Genomic DNA, 17,952 nt, shown 5'->3' on the forward strand with positions numbered 1-17,952 from the left:
CAACAGTAGACACTTTTGTTTATGTGAGAAGGGAATGAGGCAAAATAAGGTATGCAAAAATATTTTCCAGCCAGGTGTGATGGCTCACACCTGTAATCCCAGCACTTTGGGAGACAAGGTAGGTGGATCACCTGAGGTCAGGAGTTCAAGACCAGGCTGGCCAACATGGTGGAACCCCATATCTACTAAAATTATAAAATATTAGCTGGGCATGGTGGCCTGTAATCCCAGCTACTCAGGAGGCTGAGGCAGGAGAATCGCTTGAACCGGGGAGGTGGAGGTTGCAGTGAGCCGAGATCCTGCCACTGCACTCCAGCCTGGGTAACAAGAGCAAAACTCCGTCTAAAAAAAAAAAAAATTCCTGGAAGCTCTTGACCTTGGAGGGGGAATGGGGTACGTTCCATTAGACATTCCACTGTTCCCAGACAGGACTAGTCATATATATTTTTTAAAGGCACAGAAATAACATAGAAAATTTAAAAAGTGATAACCTAAAACTCTAGCAGACAAGGGGCAAGAAAATAACGGGATGCGGTTTGTGTGAGGAGGTACTGGGAGGGCTGTTTTGGTACACAGGAAGCAGGCAGCCTGCTTCCCAAGTTTGCAGCTCCCATCTGGATGTCTGCCCTGGGGCTTCTCTGTTGCATTTCTTTCTTAGGGCTCTTAGGAAGTGAATCTCTTCCTTCCCAGACTTGCTTCCTAAGTTCCCTATACCTCTCACCCTATGCTGTGCACTTCTCACTCCATCCTAAGTTTCTTCTCTACAGGTTTCTCCCAATATGCTCATTACCTCCCAGATCTTCTTACTTAGGCCCACATTTTTCTCTCCAGACTCCTGTCTTCAGCATTCCTCGACCCAACACCCGGGTCCCTCCTTTTTTTGTTAGATACCCTCTCTGCTGCTCCTTTCTCCTCTCTGTCCTTCTGCTGTATACCCAAGCCACATCCCCACGGAGGAGCCCCGGGCCTGCCAGCTCCTGCCTGTCCTCAGACCCCCTGTCTTGATCCGTCTCCCGCCTTTTTAGGACCCCCAAGTCCTTGTTACCACTCTCTTAATACTGGGGCCTTGGGCCAAACTCCTCCGGCCATCTTCCATCCCTCGGACCCCTGCCCAACCCGCGCCCCTCGCCCAGCCTGGCCCCTTCCCTCGCCCACGTCTCCCCCTCCTTTAACGGCCGAGCCCCTCAGGCCCCGCCCCCGGCTAGCGAGGCCCCGCCCCCGCTTTGCCCCCCAAGCCCCGCCCCTCACTCACCTGAGGCGTCTCCGCGTGCGCAGGCTGTGAAGGGTGGGGGAGAGGGGACGGTGTTGGGGGAAAGGGAGGCGGGGCGGCAGGGGTCCCCCACTCTGGCCCGGGCGGCCCAGTGCGGGGGGAGTGAGGTCACTGAGGCGGCGGCAATCGCCGGGCCGGAGCCAGGACCCGGGCGCTCAGAGGCGGTGGTGGCGGCGGCGGCTCCATCTCCATCAGCGGCTTCACCTGAGAAGGGACTTGCCCCCCCAAATATTCCCCCCCATTACAGCCGTCCCCATCCCCCTAACAACTTCCGGTCCTACTACCGGGCGACAGGCGGCGTGGCCGAACACCGAGCGTCCCTTAGCCGGGGAGACTGCTGGGGAAAAAGGGAGAGGAGCTAGGGGAGAGTAGCTGAGCGCCGAAAGATTTAAGTCCGAAAGGCACCGTCACCTGCCGAAGGTAGCCCAAAGACTAGCCTTTATTCTGCGCCCAGTTTGCAATCTAAGCACATACTGGACGCCCTATGTGGCCTGGCACATCTGCCCCTAGAGCCACGTTTTCCCGCTGTACCATGTAAACCCCCAAAATCTGAGACAGGTCTCAATTTCGGAAGTTTATTTTGCCAAAGTTAAGGGCATGCTCGTGTAACACAGCCTCAGGAGGTCCTGACACGTGCCCTAGGTGATCCTAGCACAGCTTGGTTTTATACATTTTAGGGAGACAAGAGACATCAATCAATATATGTAAAAGCAGGACAACTCAAAGCTGGGAGGGGACTTCCAGGTCATAGGTAGAGAAGAGGCAAATGGTTGTATTCCTATCAAAGGAGACAATCAGTTACGCATTTATCTCAGTGAGTAGAGGGATAACTTTGAATGGGAGGCAAGTTTGCCCTAACCAGTTCCAGCTTGACTTTTCCCTTTAGCTCAGTGATTCTGGGGCCCCAAGATTTATTTTACTTTCACAACCTCTTAAGACAATGTTGATTGTAAACTCCTAGCATTCTTTACCTTTCCTGCCAAGTGTATTGGAATTGTTGGGAGAGGAGTTGGAGGGTACATGTTTTTGTCACCTTTGTGGTATCCTGAGGTCAATCACCTAGGTGCCACTGCAGATATTGCCAGACCTGAGAAGGAAGCCCTACTTATTTTATTTGAGACAGAGTCTTGCTGTCGCCCAGGCTGGAGTGCAGTGGAGCGATCTTGGTTCACTGCAACCTCCACCTCCTGGGTGTAAGCAATTCTCCTGCCTCAGCCTCCCAAGTAGCCCACCACCACACCCAGCTAATTTTTTTTTTTTTTTTTTGGAGACTGAGTCTCACTCTGTTGCCCTGGCTGGAGTGCAGTGGTGTGATCTCAGCTCACTGCAACCTCTGCCTCCCCGGTTCAAGCGATTCTCGTGCCTCAGCCTCCCAAGTAGCTGAGACTACAGGGGTGAGCCACCACACCTGCCTAATTTTTTTTTCATATTTTTAGTAGAGCCAGGGTTTCACCATGTTGGCCAGGCTGGTCTCAAACTCCTGACCTCAAGTGATTCACCTGCCTTGGCCTCCCAAAGTGCTGGGATTACAGGCATGAGCCACCATGCCTGGCCGGAAGCCTTACTTTTTAACCTACAAGACTGCTTCCTCTCTGTCTTCCTCCCCAATTTTGTTTTGGACTAATCTCATTATACATCCCAGTACAAATGTGTCCTCTCTGCTGCAATAGGCTCACTCCCTAGGCCCAAGAGTAATGATCTTAAAAAGACTCTTAGAAAAGTAGAGCTATAAAAGGAGACAGTTGGACCCCTTGCTTTCCTCACAACCCTCTGGCAACCTGGAGAGGCAGTAGAAAATAGTATATACACTTTTCTTACACATGCCACACACATTTCTCTGAAGAATCCAAAATGAAAAGCAAAACAAGGCCTTGATGGCAGTAGGCATTAGAAATGGCGGTGGGGTAGGAAGACAAAATAGTGCTTGTCTCCAGAATTACTTGTCTTACTTCTAGCCCCTTACTGTAACAGCTCACACTTCCCAGCACAGGTTCAAAGGCCAAGAGGGGTATGTAACATACTGTTCAAAGAGGCAGGGTCCCTGGGTGAAATGTGCTATATGTGTACTTGGGTATGGCTTAGGAAGGCCAGAGTTGTGATCCAAGATGTCGAGAGATGGGAAAGATTTTTCTGAAGCAGTGAGGCCAGTAGGTGGGGAAAGGGGTTGAGGTGGCTCCTTTCTATGCTCATGGGGCGACATGGACGTGGACACGATGCCAGGCATTGCTAAGCACACCTCGCAGGTTCCAGATTGGGGCCACGGTGTCTGGCTGCACATTGTAGCCATCATCCACAGCCTTACAAACAATGTTCAGTTCCTTCTGTCCAGCTGGCACAGGGACTTGCAACTGCCACAGACGCCATGCCCAGGCCTTCCTGGGGCGCTGTTCCTCTCCATCCAGCTCAGCCACCTGCCAGGTTAGGCCCCCATCCAAAGACACATCCACCCGGATCACAGCCCTGCCACCACCACTCCATGCATAGCCCTTGATGGTCACTTCCCCTGACTCTACAGTCTCTCCATCCTGGGGCTCTGTGATGGCCGACTGGACGGGAAGTTCCTGAATGGATGGAGCAGAGTCAAAATTGACAGTGTCCCAGTCCACAGATGGAGAGAAGCCTTTGTAATCCCGCCGTTGCCAGTGGCTGTAACTTTCCTCTGGCTGCACACTTACTCTGCCCAACCATTTGACATGGCGGGCACCCACCACTCCAGGAACCACCACACGCACAGGAAAGCCATGGTCACGAGGCAGAGGCTGCCCATTCATCTCATATGCCAGCAGGACCTCAGCTTCAGGGTCCATGGCCCGAGCCAGAGGGATGGATGCTCCATAGGCAGTCCCAGTAGGGTCTGAGTCCAGTCCTTCAAAGCAGACGTGGGCCTCAGTTTCACAGAGTTGGTGGCCAGCCTGGGCTAACACATCACAGAGCCGTGCGCCACCCCAGCGTGCAGTGCTGATGGCTCCTGTCCTCCACTCTAGACCTTTTACTTCTTTGACCTGAGTCATCTCAGAGCGCCGGTTGCCAGCACACTGCAGAGTGACTGTGATCTCGTACTTGGGAAACTTGTGCAAGTCATCCAGGGACAGAGACAGTGACTGACCCCCAGGTGCTCCTACTACGTGTAAGCGATAGGTGTCTGGATCCACGTTAGGTACAGGCAGATGGTTCCGGGTGAAGAAGATAGGGTTGGGTGTGATGTAGTTTTCTGTCAGCAGCTCAGGCGGGGGCTCTGCATTAAAGGGGCACTGGCTGTTGACCTTCAGGGCTGGATGACGTACAGGATCATCAGCATAAGGGTCAGAGGTCTCCACGGTGGGGGCTACCTTGTCTTCAGGGTTCAGCTCCCCAATCTTGTATTGAGCCAGTAACTCACGTACATGGGACTGGTTGTGAACAGCATAGAGGGCCCAGAAGGGCTCTAGGGGACCCCCAGCTGCTAGCATCAGCTTCGATGGCCCCCCTGGATGTAGGTCCACAAATTCCGTGACATCAAAGACCTCAGAGCCCAGAGTCACCCAGATCCCAGTCTCAGGGCTGGTATGGGAACTCACTTCCTCCTTAGTGTATATGTGCGTTGACTCCTGAGCAGCCTGTCGGCAGGGAAGGAGTAAGACAAAAGGGAAGAGACTATTAAGAAGAAATCACTCTAGTTCATCCTGACCCAACCCACAGTCTTGGCCACTGGGAACTGAAGGTAGCAGATTTCATCTCTACTGTGCATAAAGACTGTGTGACTGTGGACTCTGTGGTAACTGCAAGAACATGGGTCACAGCCTGGGTTGCCTGTGGAGTTTACTAGGACTGATTCCTTTGTTCTGACAATTTTTTTTTTTTGAGATGGAGTCTCACTCTGTCACCCGGGCTCAAATGGCCCAATCTTGATCTCGGCTCACTGAAGACTTAGCCTTCCAGGTTCAAGTGATTCTCATGCCTTAGCCTCTTGAACATGCCACCACACCTGGCTAATTTTTATATTTTTACTAGAGATGGGGTTTTGCCATGTTGCCCAGACCGGTCTCAAACTCCTGAACTCAAGTGATCCACCCACCTAGGCCTCCGAAAGTGCTGGGATAACAGGTGTGAGCCACTGCATCCAGTCTGTTCTGACAATGAAGTCCCTTCCCCACTTACCCTACACTGATGGTCCTGATAGGCCAACACTGCACCAAGACCTAATAGGGTCCCCATGACTCTCCATCCCCCGGTGCTGGCGTTATCACCAGAGAAGGTGAGGCTTGGGCGCTGGGGCTGAAATGACTCATTTGTGGAGCAGGCCTGAATGCAGAGCCTTGAGTGGATTGACTTGAGTCTGGAAGAGAGAGAGGTCTTCTTAGTAGCATGTATGGTCATATGAAAGGGCTGGTGAAGGCCTAGGATCTACTTCTTTTCTCCATGGTTGGTCATTTGTTCCTTCAGTTGGAACTCAGTTTCTCAAGGGATAGGTGGGAAAAGTGGGATCTGGCTTTCTCTGTCCTCCCTGGACACTCTCTCAACTATCTTATTTGGAAGGTAAGACATTGTAAAAGACACTAAGGGCGGGAGATGGGGGCTAGGAGGCAAGTCCTGGGATGGGATGGCCTACCTGCAGGCCTGTTGGAGCCTGAGGACCATAGCTCTGTGCAGCAGCAGCATAGTAGCAGACCTGTAGAAGGAAGATTCTGGGATCAAGATAGGGAGAACTTGGGAGGGGATATTAGGGAGACCTAAGGGAATAGGTAGGAGGGAGACACAGAGAATGTCAGCAAGGAGCTTTTTGGGCAAATGGGGAGTCTTGAGAGTGGGAGTCCAAACGGGCCATTAGAGAAAACCTGGAGCATTTCAGAGATAGACTGTGCTGACAGGATGGCAGGTAATGAGGGTGGGGAATGGGGTAGGAGGAATGGGTGCTTCTAGAATCAACTGTCTTCCATCTTCCACTCTGAACTTTGTCCACCATAGAGAACAATGGCTGGGGCAAGGGCCTAAAGGACCACAGCCAAATGTCTACTGGCCAGTTTATTATTTCTGAAGTCAGCAGAGGGCAACTGAGGGGTAGACTGACATTTTTTTTTTTTTTTTGAGACAAAGTCTTGCTTTCTCCCCCAGGCTGGAGTGCAATGGCACGATCTTGGCTCCTGGGTTCAAGCGATTCTCCTGCCTCAGCCTCCCGAGTAGTTGGGATTACAGGCACCTGCCACCACACCTGGCTAATTTTTGTATTTTTAGTAGAGGCAGGGTTTCACCATGTTGGTCAGGCTGGTCTCGAACTCCTGACCTCAGGTGATCTGCCCGCCTCAGCCTCCCAAATGCTGGGATTACAGGTGTGCGCCACCACACTTGGACCAGACTGACTTAAAACAGGGATTAAAAAAAAGTGAAAAAAGTAGTGGCAGACTAATTGGGTGAAGGAGCCCAGATTCTGGGGGCTAACTACCTTGGGTTTGTGAAACTGTATCTTGCTATTCATTAACCAGCCCTATTTCCTGAGCAAGATACCAAGCCTCTCTGAACTTGCTTCCTCATCTCTGAAATAATATCTGCCTTGCAGAGCTAACATGAAGAGTCAACAAGTATGGCAGTACCCCCTTGTCCACTGGGGATATGTTCTACAACCCCCAGTGGATGTTTGAAACCATGGATTGTATTAAACCCTATATTACTGTTTTTTTCCCTATACATACATACCTCTTATAGTTTAATTAATAAATTACCCAAAGTAAGAGATTAATAACAAAATAGAAAAATTATAACATTATATTGTAATAAAAGGGCTGGGTATGGTGGCTTACTCTAGCAATCCTACCACTTTGGGAGACCTAGGCAGGAGGACTGCTTGAGGCCAGGAGTTGGAGACCCCATCTCTACAAAAAATAAAAAGTTAGTTGGGCGTGGTGGAGCGCACCTGTGGTCTCAGCTACTCTGGAGGCTGAGTTAAGAAGATCTAAGCCCAGGAGTTTGAGGTTACAGTGAGCTGACTGTGCCACTGCACTTCAGCTTGGCAACAGAGAGAGACCCTGTCTCAAAACAAAAACAAAAACAAAGTTATGTGAATGTGGTCTCTCTCTCAAAATATCTTTATTTTTTGGCCAGGCGTGGTAGCTCATGTCTGTAATCCCAACATTTTGGGAGGCCAAGACAGGAGGATTACTTGAGCCTAGGAGTTCAAGATCAGCTTGGGCAACATAGTGAGACGGTGTCTCTAGAAAACAAAAATAAATTAGCTGGGCATGGTTGTGCCTGTCTGAAGTTTCAGCTATTGGGGTGGGGAGAAGAGTGCTGAGGTGAGAGGATGGCTTGAGCCCAGGAGGTCGATACTGCAGTGAATCATGATGGTGCGACTGTACTCCAGCCTAAGCAACAGGCAAAGACCCTGTCTCAAAAAAAAAAAAAAAAAAAAAAAAGACTGGGTGATGAAGTCAGTTATCAGTCATGGCTCACTGCAGCTTCAACCTCCTGGGCTCAAGCCATCCTCCTACCTCAGCCTACGCAGTAGCTGGGACCACAAGTATGTGTCATCAAGCCTGGCTAATTTTTCTGTAGATATGGGAGTCTCACTATGTTGTCAGGGCTGGTCTTGAACTCCTGGCCTCAAACAATCTTTCTGTCTTAGCTTCCCAAAGTGCTGGGATTACAGGCATGAGCCACTGTGCCTGGCTTCCCCCAACCCCAGACGGGGTCTTGCTCTGTTGCCCAGGCTGGAGTGCAGTGGCATGATCTTGGCTCACTACAGCCTCAAACTCCCAGGCTTAAGCCATCCTCCTGCCTCAGACTCCCAAGTAGCTGGGACCACAGGTGCATGCCACCATGCATGGTGTTTTGTTTTGTTTTGTTTTGTTTTTTATAGAGATGAGGTCTTGCTATGTGGCCTAGGCTGGTCTCAAACTCCTGGGCTCAAGTGATCCTTCAACCTTGGCCTCATAAAGTCCTGGTATTATTACAGTCACGAGCCACCACTTCTAGCTTCAAAATATCTTATTGTACTATGTTCACCTATTTTCCAAGTGGTTGACCATGGTTAACTGAAACTCTGAAAAGCAAAACCCGATAAGGGGTCAGACTACTGTAATAACTGTCTTTGAAGGCCTTTTAGTCTCCAGCTCTCCCTCCCTTCGCCTTAAAAAAATTGAACCCAGCTCGTAACTGGACCCCAATCCAGGGTCCTGGACCACCTCCATCTTGTCTATGCCACTGCAGTGAGCTCAGCAAATTGAAGAGTTAATGGCCAGAATGTCAGGGGCAGGCTGGAGAAGGAATGTAATTTTTCTGCTCTCTGCCCTGCAAGAATTTCTTCCTCACACTGCTGAACAGAGAGCACTAACCCAGCAGGGCCAAAGTGAGGAGGGGTGAGAAATGTCTAAACTGCTGATGAGATGCTGGAGACCAATGTGTCGGGGCGGGTGGGCGGTGGGTAGGGAGGCAGAGAAACCTAGAGATGGGAATAGGAGCAGTCTTCACTTTGCCCCTAGGCCAAGGGACCCTTATTCTCTCTGTCACCTACCTTAATGCCAGCAGCCTGCTTGTACTAGACGGGAGCAGTGCAAGTAGGGCCGACTCGCAGATGAACTCAGCCCAGAATCCCAGGTTTGGGAGGGACAGCCTTTTGCTGTAATACAGAAATACCACCCGTTGGTGCAGGTGATGACCCCTCATTCCCCACGGGCACGTTACGTAGGAAGATATGTCCGGCATCCGGGCACAAAAGGGTCTTGTTGCAACACCCCGCGATCTCAAAAGCATCCAGAGGGGGTGGAGGCAGGTACTGGTAGTTTTGTTGTCCGAGGTTCGGTGCACACCTGGGCGCTAAGGCTCCCTCCGCTGCCCGACTCAGCAGCCCCCCTCCTGCCCGTCTTCTTTCCCACCCCCAGACCCCTTACCGGGTGCAGCGTCCTCAGCAATCCTGTTATACGGGCCCAGTGCTCAGAGAGTTCTCGCGAAGGGGCGGGGCCAGCGGCTGTTAAGTCCCGCTGGAGTGAAGGCCCACTCACGCCCCTCAGCTCATCCCCCAGCCATTGGCTGGAAGCGTAGCCTCGAAGCTGTTGTGCCCGCCTCCTGGAGCCAAGACAGGCAGGTTGCCAGGAAGCCTCGAAGAGACTGGCTCTTTTTGCTGTCACTCTCGCTCCAGTCTGGAGTCCCTTACCCGCCCCCCGGAGCACAAAGAATGGGACACTCGCACACCGGGGCTGTCTGTCCGGAGCTCGGGCAGTGTGGAGGGTGACGAGGAATCCAAAACTTGGGCTGAGAGGTGGGAGATTTGAGACGCCCCTGCCGCCCCACCCTGGAGGAGGCCTCGGGATCCAGTCAAGTTTCTCCTGGCTGTGATCTCTGCTTTTACCCCAGTGTAGACCTACCTCTATCCTGTTGCAACAACTACCCTGTTTATCTTTTAGGGAAAGCAAGGTCAATCACTCAATTCTCATATCCAGGAACAAGAACGGAAATACCTAAAATAGTGGTTCCAAGAATTTGAGATTCCTTGGGCTACTCGAATTTCTCCACAAACAAAAGTTAACAAACAACACTGAATAGCCATCTTTTATTTTGTGCAGAAAAAAAAAAAGAAAAATTGCCCCTTGGTGGTACACTCCTGTATTCCCAGTACTCGGGAGGCTGAAGGCGGGAGGATGGCTTAAACCCAGGAGTTCGAGGTTGCACTGAGCCAAGATCGCGGGCGCTGCACTCCAGCCTGGGCAACAGAGCAAGACTCCGTCTTTTTTTTTTTTTTTTTTTTTGAGATGGAGTTTCACTCTTGTTGCCAGACTGGAGTGCAAAGGCTCACTGCAGCCTCTGCCTCCCAGGTTCAAGCGATTCTCCTACCTCAGCCTCCCGAGTAGCTAGGATTACAAGCATGTGCCACCACGCCGGGTTAATTTTTTTGCATTCTTAGTAGAGAAGGGGTTTCTCCATGTTGGTTAGGTTGGTCTTGAACTCCCGATCTCAGGTGATCCACCCGCCACGGCTTCCAAAAGCGCTGGATTATAGGCGTGCCTGGCCGAGACCCCAGCTCTTAAAAAACAAACCGTCCAAGGCTGGACATGGTGGCTCATGCCTGTAATTCGGCACTTTGGGAGGCCGAGGCAGACGGATCACAAGGTTAGGAGACCAGCCTGGCCAATATGGTGAAACCGGTCTCTACTGCAAATACAAAAAAATTAGCCGAGCGCGGTGGTGCGTGCCTGTAGTCCAAGCTACTCAGGAGGCGAGGGAGAAGAATAGCTTGAACTCGGGAGGCGGGGTTTGCAGTGAGCCTAAATTGCGCCACTGCATTCCGGCCTTGGGCGACAGCCAGACTCTACCTCAAAAAACAAAAACACACCACCCCTTAACAAGAGCAATGGCAGCTTAACACCCAAAAGTATGAAGGTGGTAGTCTCTTAAAGTAAAGGACACTCATAGGATACATTTTCTTTCTTTCTTTTTTTTTTTTTTGAGACGGAGTTTCGCTCTTGTTACCCAGGCTGGAGTGCAATGGCGCGATCTCGGCTCACCGCAACCTCCGCCTCCTGGGTTCAGGCAATTCTCCTGCCTCAGCCTCCTGAGTAGCTGGGATTACAGGCACGTGCCACCATGCCCAGCTAATTTTTTGTATTTTTAGTAGAGACGGGGTTTCACCATGTTGACCAGGATGGTCTCGATCTCTTGACCTCGTGATCCACCTGCCTCGGCCTCCCAAAGTGCTGGGATTACAGGCTTGAGCCACCGCGCCCGGCCTACATTTTCTATTACCCTTTTATCGTTTGATGCAGGACAAAATTTATTAAACCTAGTCCCCTAACCTGGGCAATGTGTCCAAACACTGCCCTCTAGAGGCCCGAGGGTGGAGCTACAATTTTAATCAGTTTAAGTGAAGGTTTTCACCTTTAATTTTGAAAGATCATTTTCCTTTCCTTTCGGCTCTCCAACTAGAGCTTTTACCAAGAATCACTGAATAGGAGTAGGGGGTGTTACTAAGAGATATAAGGTAAGGGAACTGACAGTGAAAAGTTGGCTTTGCCTCTTAAGTGCTTGGAAATGGAAAGGATTTCAATCTGTATACAATCAAATTATTGAAGAAGGCTGATGCCCAACCTATCCTACCAGTTAAAACAAACAAACAAACAAACAAAAAGAAACATAGAGAGAGCTGCAAGTTAAAAAACAGTCTCAGTCCAATGAAGATACAGAGAAGTCAGTTAGGGATGATCTAAAAAGCCTCCTTCCTAATAGTGTCATCTACTTTTGTGCTACACAGATGCGTTACATAATTGACCTTAATCTTCAGCATTTATTTTACGGATGAAGAAACAGAGGCAGAAAGCACTAATGTGATCTCAAGGCCACAGCTTGTAAGTTGACAGAGACAGGCCTAAAATGCCAGGTTTGTCTGGTACCAATCCTCTTTCCTATCCTTAAGATTTTCTGGAATTTAAAGCCTGCAACTATACATAATCCTTTCTATTTCATCTCCCTTCCCTCAGCTTTTAGACTGTGATGGACTGACGGGTTTGAAGTACACTAGGAGTCAAGAGCAGATCCCGGGGGGAAATTTTCCCATTGAGGTGGAAGCCACAAGATCAACCAAAAAACTAATTCAGTGATGTTTTTCAACCTTTAGGTCATGAAGCCCTTCGAGAAACATATAAAAATGGATCCTAGAAATATGCACATACATTTTTGTATACTACTTCAAATAGCACCACGTCCCTCCAATCTCATCAATGGGCCCAAAGATCCACAGACCACACCCTATACATACACATTCTGTTAAGATGGCCTAAAAAAGATACAATAGGGTTCAATTTGATGAACAATCTAGTGGCCTTAGAATAGGGGTGATTAAATAGCAATAGAAGGGATATTTTCCAAACTGGATGTTTAAGAAAAGATTAAAGGGAATAAGGACGTACGTACCAAGATGCAGGGGAAGGTGTGTTTCTGATTCAATAAAACATTACTGGGTATCCTTTCTTCCAAATTCCTAGTACCTGACAAACAAATAGCAAAAAAAAAAAAAAAAAAAAAAAAAAAAAAAAAAAAAAAAAAAAAAAGAAAAAGAAAAAAAAAAAAAGCAACACTCCAATGCCCTTTTCTTTTTTTCCTTTTTTTACTTACATTAAATACATTGGTAAATCAGCAGTCGCATTCTGTTACCACGATTGTTATGTTGGGAGAGGAAGAAAGGCAAATACTTTCTTAGAAGCAAAACAAAAACAAAACCCACAACACCCCCCCCCTTTAAAAAAACTGACCAGAAGAAAAAAATGAGCTGGGAAATTAAAAAAAAAACCCTAAGATCCCCAAGCCCAACAGAGCTCAAAGGAAGGCAGAAGAGCTGGTAGGAAGTAGAGGGAAGGCAGCCGGTAGGCCCAGAAGCTAAGGCCAAATCCTGTTTCTGTGGGGGTGGGGGAGGGAGAAGCCTGGGAAAATGGTTTCCCAGCCCCAAGACAATGAGACATCTTCACTCCTACTCCATGGGGAAAGCTGCAGAGAGAAAGACTTTCATTTCTAGGAGACTTTAGAAAGTCAACCTAGTTCTTCTACTTATAAAAAGGATACACTGGGTGCTTTGGGGGGGGGGGGGGCCAGTGGCTTCTGAGAAAGGAAGGGGGAAATGTGTGTGTTTCAGGGCCATTGGAACTAAGGCTGCCCCTGGAAAAGGAAGGGAATTGAGGCCTAAGTGGAAGAACCTAAGCTGGGTCCTTCAGAATCTCAGCTTCATGGATTTCTCAGCTGTTCTGGGATAGAAGGCAGTCTGCAAGCCAAAAGGGCAGAAAGGTTCCAATCCTAGGTCACTGTGACCTTTCCTTTCTTTCTTTCCCGAAACTCTGGGCTGGAACAAGGAACTTAAAGTTCTCTTTTGCCTTGATGGCTTCCCAGATACATCTTAAAACACCCAATGACGGATATGAAGAGAGGCTAAAGATATAGAAAGGACCAAGGTCCTCTGATAATATGAGCCAGTTGTAAGGTACCTTCGGTGCCGGTCATTCCCTGTCCACAGGAACAGGTGGTATGATATGAGGGCGCCACAAGGAGGCCTCTGTGGTACTAGCCCCTAGTGGTACATGGATTAAACCACTGGTTGCATGGTGGAAAGGAATGGGGGGATTAAGAATGGAGGGACTAAATTCAAGATATTAACAAAGGAAAAAGGAAACAGGGCCTGGTGGGAGGCAGAGGATAGAACAGACTGTACAGTAGGAATAAAGATCATATCTATTTACAGGGAAGTAGAAAAGACATGGTAATGGATATCAAATTGAGTGTGAAACCTGGGAAAGGATAGAAAACTCCTCCCTTTTGCCTGACCTCCTTTTTACTCCCCTACCTTGGCCTATGCTATCCTGAGACACTCCCCAATTGCTCAGTTAATTCTCCAGGAAAGGCAAACCTATACTCAATAGCTAGATTGGCAAGAATATAGGTTAAGAATTGAGTTGGAGGAAGCTAACAGTGGAGATTGGACTTAAATAGCTGCCACTGGTACTTTTATCTATAACCTCTCCCAAAACCTCATATTAACCTCAGATTTCATTGAATTAAAAAGAAGGTGGGAGGGCAGGGAAATCAATCAAAACTTCCATAAAACAAGTACCCCAACTGAACTACCATCAATTAAAGTGCAAACTGCAGGGGCATATGGTAGTTGGGGCTGAGGCCATCTAAAGGCCAGAGGGAAAAAAATGCATATGTATAAATCAGAGGATGGGTATCAGAAACTGGTCCCTCCTCCAATTAGATCACAGCAGAGCCAAAGATGCAGGCAACCAGTGAAGATTCTTTGGAGGACTCTGGGGTCCAATCCCCATGATAGGGGAAATGCTACCTAAGAGGCTGCGTGAGAGGAAACTGGGCCTTGAAAGAGTTACAGAGCCACAGATAACACTGTACCTCCACCTCTGCCCAGTTAGCTTACAGGACACCTCCTGCCTGGTGCCTGAGAGCTTGCCTCCCCATTCTCACCTCTACCTAGGAACACCCTCTACAAGGCCAACTCATGGATACCACAATGTTTTCAAATATGAGAAACTCAAACCAAATAAAAACAAAAAGGAAATGTTTCCTTACTCCTTCCTGCTCTGAGCTTTATTCTCCCCCAGGGCCCTTAATGTAAATGAACTGGAAACCTCCTTCCTCAGCTCCTGGGTTTACTATCTTCTGCATCCTGGGGAGAGGAGAAAAGAGGATCAAGAACAGGGATTGACCAAAAGCAGAAAGGCGAAGGGACAGGAGACAGAAGTGTTTTCTGAAATAATGGGGAGGAACACTAGGGAGGAGGAGAAAAGATAAGTAAGTCACTGTCTTGTACCTATAATACAAAGTGAAGAAAGTTTGTTTTGGAAGGTAAGTCCTGGGGGGAGTTGACCCCCAAGCCCCAGAGTAGGGGGTAGGAGGCCAGTGGCAACAGCTGCCTGGTGTTGGTTGCTGAAGCATTAAAAAGTGCCATGACGGAGCTGTCAGGAGGCAGCCCTTGGGAGCCAGGGCTCAGTGTGCTGTTACCGTAGGGGCTGTGTGCTGAGGGGTAGGGATGGAGGTTATTTCTTAGCTCTCGTGCTAGCTCCATACTTGTTTGCTGCTAGCCACCCCCTCAGTTGCTACAACACTGGCTCTTGTTCTGCTGGGACTGTTCATGGAGATCCACACCCCGGCTTCGGCATCCTGCACCTCCCAGATTCTGGGGTTCACTCTTTGGCAACTTCTTAGCTAGAGATAAAAAGAGAAGAGAACAAAAGTATGGTAGATTTTACTTCACTACCCTTCTGCCTCCAACCCCCGCCCCCCGCCCAAAAAAGCTGCTGGGTTGGGGGAAAGGGAGAATTTGAGAGATTAAAAGAATGTTCTGAAGATGGGAGGGTTCACTGTTTGCAAACTAAGACAAGGGAGCTAAAGCTGCAGCCAAGGATGGAGGTCACAACAGAAAGTAAAGGTATTTCCATACCTAAAGTTTTTGCAAAAGGAGACACTCACACCTAACCTTGATTTGGGTTAGCTATAATTCTGCCTATAAATGAGGGAAAAAGGAAGACCTCAGGATGTTCTGACCTTACCTATTGCCAGGAAGAGATCATTCACGTTCATAGCTGTCTTGGCTGAAGTCTCCATAAACAATAAGCTGTTGTCATCTGCATATGCCTGGGCCTCCTGCAAGGAGTGGGGTATATTGGTGCTCAGAATGTAGGGTGGGAACAAGTATTGCCTTTCCACTCCCATGTAGCACAAGAGCTAGGCAAAATCCTAAGATCCTTCCCCTTAATTAATATCCCTTTGAGCTAGCTAGCCTAGATGCATAATTTGATGACAACTCCCTCAAGATGACCCTATGTCCATTCAGTCCAACATAAATGTCAGAAAGCTTAATTATAGGGGAGAGGGTAAGTTGGTTGGGAGCTATTGGGTTCTGACACTTCAATAGTCCCTTACTTCAAATTTAATTGCTCCCTCCTTCCTATTTTCACATTGGTACCCTCACAGCTGGTACTTCCCTAACCCTCTGCTCTGGAATTTTCTTCTGACTCTTCTAAAATCTCCTGGCTGTCATTAGGGTCACAGTGTTGCTGTATTTAACTTGGTGTAGAACTGGGGAATGAGACAGTGAATGTCCTCAGTCGATGTTTTCAGAAAGGGCTGGTTTGAAAAAAAAGGTCCCAGGAACAGAGGAAGTATCAGAGAGGAACTCTATGGGCCGCCTTACTTCATACTCCACCATACGCTTGTTGGCCAGGTCAGCTTTGTTCCCCGCTAGAGCAATAACGATGCTAGGACTGGCCTGTCGCTGTAGTTCCTTCACCCATGTCTTCGCTCGGGCAAAGGTTTCCTAGGAAAACATTTAGAGAATGAGTAGTCTGGAATGACTGCCAATCCATATCTATCACCTTTTAAAATGAATCTCAAAATTCACCTCTTCCAGGTGGCCTTCCCTCACTGAAACCACAGGTCGCTGATAATTCATTCTCTCTGTCTTCTTAGCACTTGGAAGCATAATTTATACTCTTATTTGCTATTTCAAGAACATGTTTTCTGCCCACCCACTCCATCTAATTTAATTCCTCTAAATATAAGCAAGGACAGTCTTCCTAACTCACTTACCTGATTAGTAATGTCGTAAACCACGATTGCAGCTTGGGCACCCCTGTAGTACATGGGGGCTAAGCTGTGGTATCGCTCCTGCCCAGCTGTGTCCCAGATCTCAAACTTGACGGTTGTGTCATCTAGACAAACGGACTGGGTGAGGAAGGCCGCTATGGATAAGAGAAGGAGGGGAAGATGCTGTAAGTGAGAGGATGAATGGGAACATACCCCACTTCAAAATATAACTGCCCTCACTCTAAGACCAGTCACCCTGCAGGATACTCAGCTATAGGAAAAGGTTTTGAGTTCTCCTTACATGTAAGTCTTGGAACCAGGATTAAGACTGTCCTTTGCTAAATCCTTCCTGCCAGAAATGTCTCTGGCTAAGGAATGGGGGTACATCATAAACTAAGAGGGACAGAAGAACCGGCACTTATATGAGTCATCCTTCTAACCAAAATAGAAGAATAACAAATGACAAAGACAATAGCTTCAGATAGAAGTCACATCAAAAATTAGAAGATTGGCTGGGCACGGTGGCTCACGCCTGTAATCCTGACACTTTGGGAGGCCAAGGCAGGCAGATGACCTTGAGGTCAGGAGTTTAAGACCAGCCTGGCCAACATGGTGAAACCCCATTTCTACCAAAAACACAAAAGTTAACCGGGCGTGGTGGTGGACACCTGTAATCCGAGCTACTCGGGAGACTGAGGCAAGAGAATTGCTTGAACTGGGGAAGCAGAAGTTGCAGTGAGTAGAGATCATACCACTGCACTCCAGTCTGGGTGACAAAGTGAGACGCAGTATCAAAAAAAAGAATAAGAATATTTTAAAGCTTGATGGCAAGTACCATCATTATTAATATTATTTGGCTGTTAATTTTTCATATAATCTGCTGCAGGTCCAGGAATACATTTCTAAGATGACTAGTAAAAAGGGGAAAGAGGCTGGGCATCATGGCTCACATTTGTAATCCCAGCACTTTGGGAGGCCAACGTGAGTGGATCACCTGGATCACCTGAGGTCAGTAGTGTGAAACCAGCCTGGCCAACATAGTAAAACCCTGTCTCTATTAAAAATACAAAAATTAGCCAGGCATGGTGGTGCATGCCTGTAATCCCAACTGCTCAGTAGGCTGAGGCACGAGAATCACTTGAACCTGAAAAGCAGAGGTTGCAATGCGCCAAGGTCATGCCATTGCATTCTAGCCTGGGCAAGAGTGAGACTCCATCGCAAAAATAAATAAATAAATAAATAAATGAAAATAAAAAGGGGAAGGAATAATATAGAAGTTCCCATAAAAGATCCTTTATTGAATTAGCACCCTACTTTGGTGTAGTAGCTGCGAAAAGGTAGCAAAGATGGGAAAGACAGATACCCTTTATAGGTTGCATTAGTTCCAGCCTCTATTTTATCAGATTTTTTTTTTCACCTCATTTTTTTTTCTTTCTCTAGGTTGGAGTGCAGTGGTGTGATTCTGGCTTACTGCAATCTCTGCCTCATGGTTCAAGCAAGTCTCCTGCCTCAGCCTCCTGAGTAGCTGGGATTACAGGCACGCACCACCATGCTCAGCTAATTTTTTGTAGTTTTAGTAGAGACGGGGTTTCACCATGTTGACCAGGATGGTCTCGATCTCTTGACCTCGTGATCCA

At 48.3% G+C, this 17,952-nt stretch overlaps 3 protein-coding genes across 18 annotated transcripts in view; all 3 read right to left on the bottom strand.

Moving 5' to 3' along the window:
- IKZF4 (IKAROS family zinc finger 4) overlaps positions 1-2,471 on the bottom strand; it is a 31,530-nt gene extending 29,059 nt beyond the window's left edge. For 7 of the 13 annotated variants that reach the window (XM_032291175.1, XM_032291164.1, XM_032291136.1 and 4 more), the window contains exon 1: positions 1,253-2,470. The gene's annotated coding sequence lies outside the window, so the exon portion shown is untranslated. Of the gene's footprint in view, positions 1-1,252 lie in introns of all 13 variants that reach the window. The other 6 variants (XM_032291129.1, XM_032291121.1, XM_032291118.1 and 3 more) reach the window with 1 other exon arrangement.
- A 417-nt stretch (positions 2,472-2,888) lies between these two features.
- Positions 2,889-9,831, bottom strand: SUOX (sulfite oxidase). 3 transcript variants are annotated; one of them, XM_032291111.1, is made up of 5 exons: positions 9,130-9,831; positions 8,754-8,858; positions 5,859-5,918; positions 5,408-5,585; positions 2,889-4,866 (listed from the first exon to the last, which is right to left on the bottom strand). In XM_032291111.1, exons 3-5 carry the CDS (start codon positions 5,906-5,908, stop codon positions 3,457-3,459), a joined length of 1,638 nt encoding a protein of 545 aa, XP_032147002.1. In that variant the 5' UTR covers positions 5,909-5,918; positions 8,754-8,858; positions 9,130-9,831; the 3' UTR covers positions 2,889-3,456. The 3 variants fall into 3 exon arrangements, with proteins under 3 accessions (XP_032147002.1, XP_032147003.1, XP_032146999.1); XM_032291112.1 differs by lacking the exon at positions 8,754-8,858; XM_032291108.1 differs by lacking the exon at positions 9,130-9,831 and having other exon boundaries at positions 8,754-9,097.
- A 2,482-nt stretch (positions 9,832-12,313) lies between these two features.
- RAB5B (RAB5B, member RAS oncogene family) overlaps positions 12,314-17,952 on the bottom strand; it is a 20,996-nt gene continuing 15,357 nt past the window's right edge. For both annotated transcript variants that reach the window (XM_032291218.1, XM_032291221.1), the window contains 4 exons: positions 16,319-16,470; positions 15,924-16,046; positions 15,280-15,373; positions 12,314-14,935 (listed from right to left, as the gene is read on the bottom strand). In XM_032291218.1, coding sequence (XP_032147109.1) covers positions 14,820-14,935; positions 15,280-15,373; positions 15,924-16,046; positions 16,319-16,470 — 485 coding nt within the window. In that variant the 3' untranslated portion in view covers positions 12,314-14,819. The remainder of the gene's footprint in view (positions 14,936-15,279; positions 15,374-15,923; positions 16,047-16,318; positions 16,471-17,952) is intronic.

The sequence above is a fragment of the Sapajus apella genome, unplaced genomic scaffold (genome assembly GCF_009761245.1).
Source record: "Sapajus apella isolate SASKATOON/1434 unplaced genomic scaffold, GSC_monkey_1.0 scaffold2, whole genome shotgun sequence".
Classification (NCBI taxonomy): domain Eukaryota; kingdom Metazoa; phylum Chordata; class Mammalia; order Primates; family Cebidae; genus Sapajus; species Sapajus apella.

Excerpts from the sequence above, each read along its gene's own strand:
- SUOX (XM_032291108.1), bottom strand. The coding sequence starts at position 8,992 with ATGCTTTTGAGATCGCGGGGTGTTGCAACAAGACCCTTTTGTGCCCGG. Across the intron at positions 5,919-8,753 it reads AGCAGGCTGCTGGCATTAAG|GTCTGCTACTATGCTGCTGC; the intron begins GTAGGTGACAGA and ends TTCCTTCTACAG. Across the intron at positions 5,586-5,858 it reads AGGCTCCAACAGGCCTGCAG|ACTCAAGTCAATCCACTCAA; the intron begins GTAGGCCATCCC and ends TCTCTCTTCCAG.